The sequence below is a fragment of the Brassica napus genome, chromosome C5 (assembly GCF_020379485.1).
Source record: "Brassica napus cultivar Da-Ae chromosome C5, Da-Ae, whole genome shotgun sequence".
Lineage (NCBI taxonomy): Eukaryota > Viridiplantae > Streptophyta > Magnoliopsida > Brassicales > Brassicaceae > Brassica > Brassica napus.
In genome coordinates this window covers 45,122,153-45,125,405 of record NC_063448.1, presented here as the reverse complement: position 1 = coordinate 45,125,405, position 3,253 = coordinate 45,122,153, and the positions used below count along the sequence as shown (strand labels likewise).

Here is a 3,253-nt window from a genome sequence, read left to right as displayed (position 1 = left end):
TTGTTAATATTTATTAGGTGGCACAATATGATTCGTCGAATGATTTGTGCTTTAATATATAAAGAAATTATCTTTACTAAATATGTTAAATGATATAATAAGTTGATAGGATTTATCTAGCTAAAATTTACATGTCACTTTTGTTACCCTATAAGGAAAATAAGGAAAAAGTTTGTTTGCATATTATATGAAAATTTCCATGTCACGTATCCATATTTTACACAGCTAGCTCAAACTATAGAATAATCTATGAAATTCATATAAATTATAGTGATATTTAGGAGGTGTTAGTGAGACTTAGATTTCTATAGAGTTTATTGATTTTAAAAGTTGATAAATTTGTTAAATTTGGAAAGAATCGTAAAAAAATTTGTATATTGTGAAAATCTATGAAAATAAAATAATGTAATGATTCTAAAAATTCAAGGAAAACATGTAGTATTCTCAAAATCTTTTTTATGAGTTAAAATGTTAAGAATTCCACTCCTAATAACACTTACTTTAATAGATTTGTAGAATCATTAAAATCTAAACTTTTTAAATAACAAATGATTTTATATAGAATTATAGAATAATCAAACTAATAACACCAGATTTTAATGAGAATGTAAGAATCTATAAACTAGTAGCATATGTTATGTGATAAATAGTTATACAATTATATTAAATGTTTATTTTGAACATTATATTGTTAGGGATATTTTAAATTAATACTAAATTGTAAAGATATATATTGTCTAATATTTTATTCATTTGTTGATAGCTGTCAGCAATTCTATATCTATCAAAGACTTATTTTGCGTTCTTATCTAATTTGTAATAATGAAATCTGTCAAAGAAATCTATAAACAAAGACAATGTCCAATTTATTTTTAAAAATCACTAGAACCAAATAAAACGGAAACCATATTATCACATTTTCACTAAACAAAACAAAAATATCTTTTCATGCCAAGACGAAGAAAAATAAGCAGAAAACAATTTCCATCTCCATTATCGGCCTCTCTCTATAGTTCCCTCTCTCTTTCTCTCTCCCCATCCCAATTCATAGCACATAGACTCATTTAAGTACATTGCATGTGTTGTATTCCTTCAATAAAGGTACTCTCTTTCTCTTACTCTACACATTTAGACACAAACATAGATTCTCTTGAACAAAGACAATATTGTACTATTTGATAATCATTATTACAGTAATTTCTTGATTTTTCAGGCTAAGAAGAAAACTTTTCTTTCTATAGTTTTGATTGTCTTCGTTTTGCTTTCTCTCATTTTCTTCTCTTTTTGGTGCGTGTGAAGAAGATTTTGGTACACTTTGTACAAGTGTCATTCTCAAAAAATTGTTTTAGGGTTTTTAAATTTAATTTTGTTGCTTCAGAACCCCCAAAAAGACATGAACGACAACAAGACTTTCAGTACTACCACCACCATCAATGAAGAGTACATGTTATTCCCCTATAATGACCATTACTCCTCACAACCATTACTCCCTTTTAGCCCTTGCTCTTCCATTAACGACATCTTGATTCACTCCAACACATCAAACAATCATCTTGACCACCACCATCATCAGTACCTGCAAGCACCAGCTTCTCCTTTTTCTCACTTCGAATCCGTCCCGGATTTTGCCCTCCTCGCCTCTTTCCTCCCACAAAAAAATGGCCATAATGATAACCAAACCATCACCACCAATGACCATCATCATCCTCCATCATTTCTCCCCTTTAACAACCCTTTTGGAGAATCTCACCTCATTGAGCCCTCAGAAACCAAAACCACACACATAGAAGATTCCCAGAGAATCTCAACTTCTCAAGACCCAAATATGAAAAAAGTCAAGAAACCTAGCAGAACGGACCGGCACAGCAAGATCAAAACGGTGAAAGGGACAAGAGACCGTAGGATGAGACTCTCGCTAGATGTCGCCAGAGAGTTGTTCGGCTTACAAGACATGCTTGGATTTGACAAAGCCAGCAAAACCGTTGAATGGTTGCTTACACAAGCTAAACCCAAGATCATAAAGATCGCGAACAGCCTTTCTAACAAGTTCAATCACGGCCGGTTCAGCAGCTGCGACGAGTCTCAACCCAGTAAATATACATTATTTTCTAGTTTAAAGTCTACTAAAGTTTCTATCTATTATGAAAAATCTTGGTCTTCTTCATGTTTAATTTGACATTGTAACTTTCCAAATTAATCAAGGACCGGCGTTAGGATTGATGGACACATCGTCTGATATATTTGAACTTTCATCAATGTGGACAGTCGAGGATAGAGGCAGCAACACTAACATGAACGGTATGTGGTTAGTCGGTTAGTCGGGAATTCGTTGGGAAGACGGTCACCGAGAATTTGTCGGGAATTCGTTGAGGTTTTAAAATTATTAATTAATCTATATGTTTGCATTAGAAACAAGAGGAAATAAGGTAGATAGGAGATCGGTGAGAGGGAAGAGAAGGATGTCGCAACCGCGAACTCCCATTTTGAAGAAGTTGTCTAAGGACGCGAGAGCGAAAGCAAGAGAGAGAGCAAAGGATAGGACAAAGGAGAAGATGATGAAGAGAAGTGCACAAGTGAATGTTGTTGTAGAAGAAGAAGTTCATAATCATCATGATGAGATAGTCCAAAAGAATAATAAAAGCAATGTGAAGGCGACGCCCTGCGAAGAAACGATCCAAGAACCTCTTTGCAAGAACGATCGTTTTGCAGTTTGCAACGAAATTGTGGTGGATAGAAAATATCACATTTCGGACGAATTCAATCCATCATTTCCGATGCTTGATCACCATCGCAGCCAATGGGCAGCTAGTTCCATAGAGGTACCTTTGTTCTGTATCTACGAGTCACATTTTATTAACTTTTAAGAGTTCTTATTGGTTTGTATATTCAAGTTTTATAGGCTATCTCAGATCCCGATATACTAAGATCAAATAATTAATGTTATATAATTAGATTAGGAGTTTGTTTATTAATCATTACTATATAGTTCAACATCAAAGATTAATGGGCGCCGTTTTTCTTTCGGTTGACCAAGTTTATGTAGTATTTCCCAAATTAATATTGTTTGGTTATATATCTTGCAGCAGCAGCGTCTTTGCGGATCTTCATCACTTCTTGGGGAAACCAAGAGACCTCGTGTACAACTACCGTAGTATGTGCTGATATCGATTTGTATCGTTACTTTCTCAAGTTAATAATACTTTGTTGACAGATATGTGTGAATCAGAAGTTCATATGCAAATGATTCAATCTT

At 33.8% G+C, this 3,253-nt stretch overlaps 1 protein-coding gene across 1 annotated transcript; it reads left to right on the top strand.

Moving 5' to 3' along the window:
- Positions 1-1,273: 1,273 nt before the first annotated feature.
- On the top strand, positions 1,274-3,253 carry LOC106385409 (transcription factor TCP18). The gene is made up of 4 exons (XM_013825330.3): positions 1,274-2,090; positions 2,203-2,298; positions 2,410-2,819; positions 3,084-3,253. Exons 1-4 carry the CDS (start codon positions 1,394-1,396, stop codon positions 3,150-3,152), a joined length of 1,272 nt encoding a protein of 423 aa, XP_013680784.1. The 5' UTR covers positions 1,274-1,393; the 3' UTR covers positions 3,153-3,253.

What these genes read in the sequence shown, in the direction of transcription:
- LOC106385409 (XM_013825330.3), top strand. Translation starts at nt 1,394, where the DNA reads ATGAACGACAACAAGACTTTCAGTACTACCACCACCATCAATGAAGAG. An exon ending in CTGCGACGAGTCTCAACCCA is followed by an intron (nt 2,091 to 2,202) that starts GTAAATATACAT and finishes AAATTAATCAAG; the next exon opens with GACCGGCGTTAGGATTGATG. An exon ending in GGGCAGCTAGTTCCATAGAG is followed by an intron (nt 2,820 to 3,083) that starts GTACCTTTGTTC and finishes TATATCTTGCAG; the next exon opens with CAGCAGCGTCTTTGCGGATC.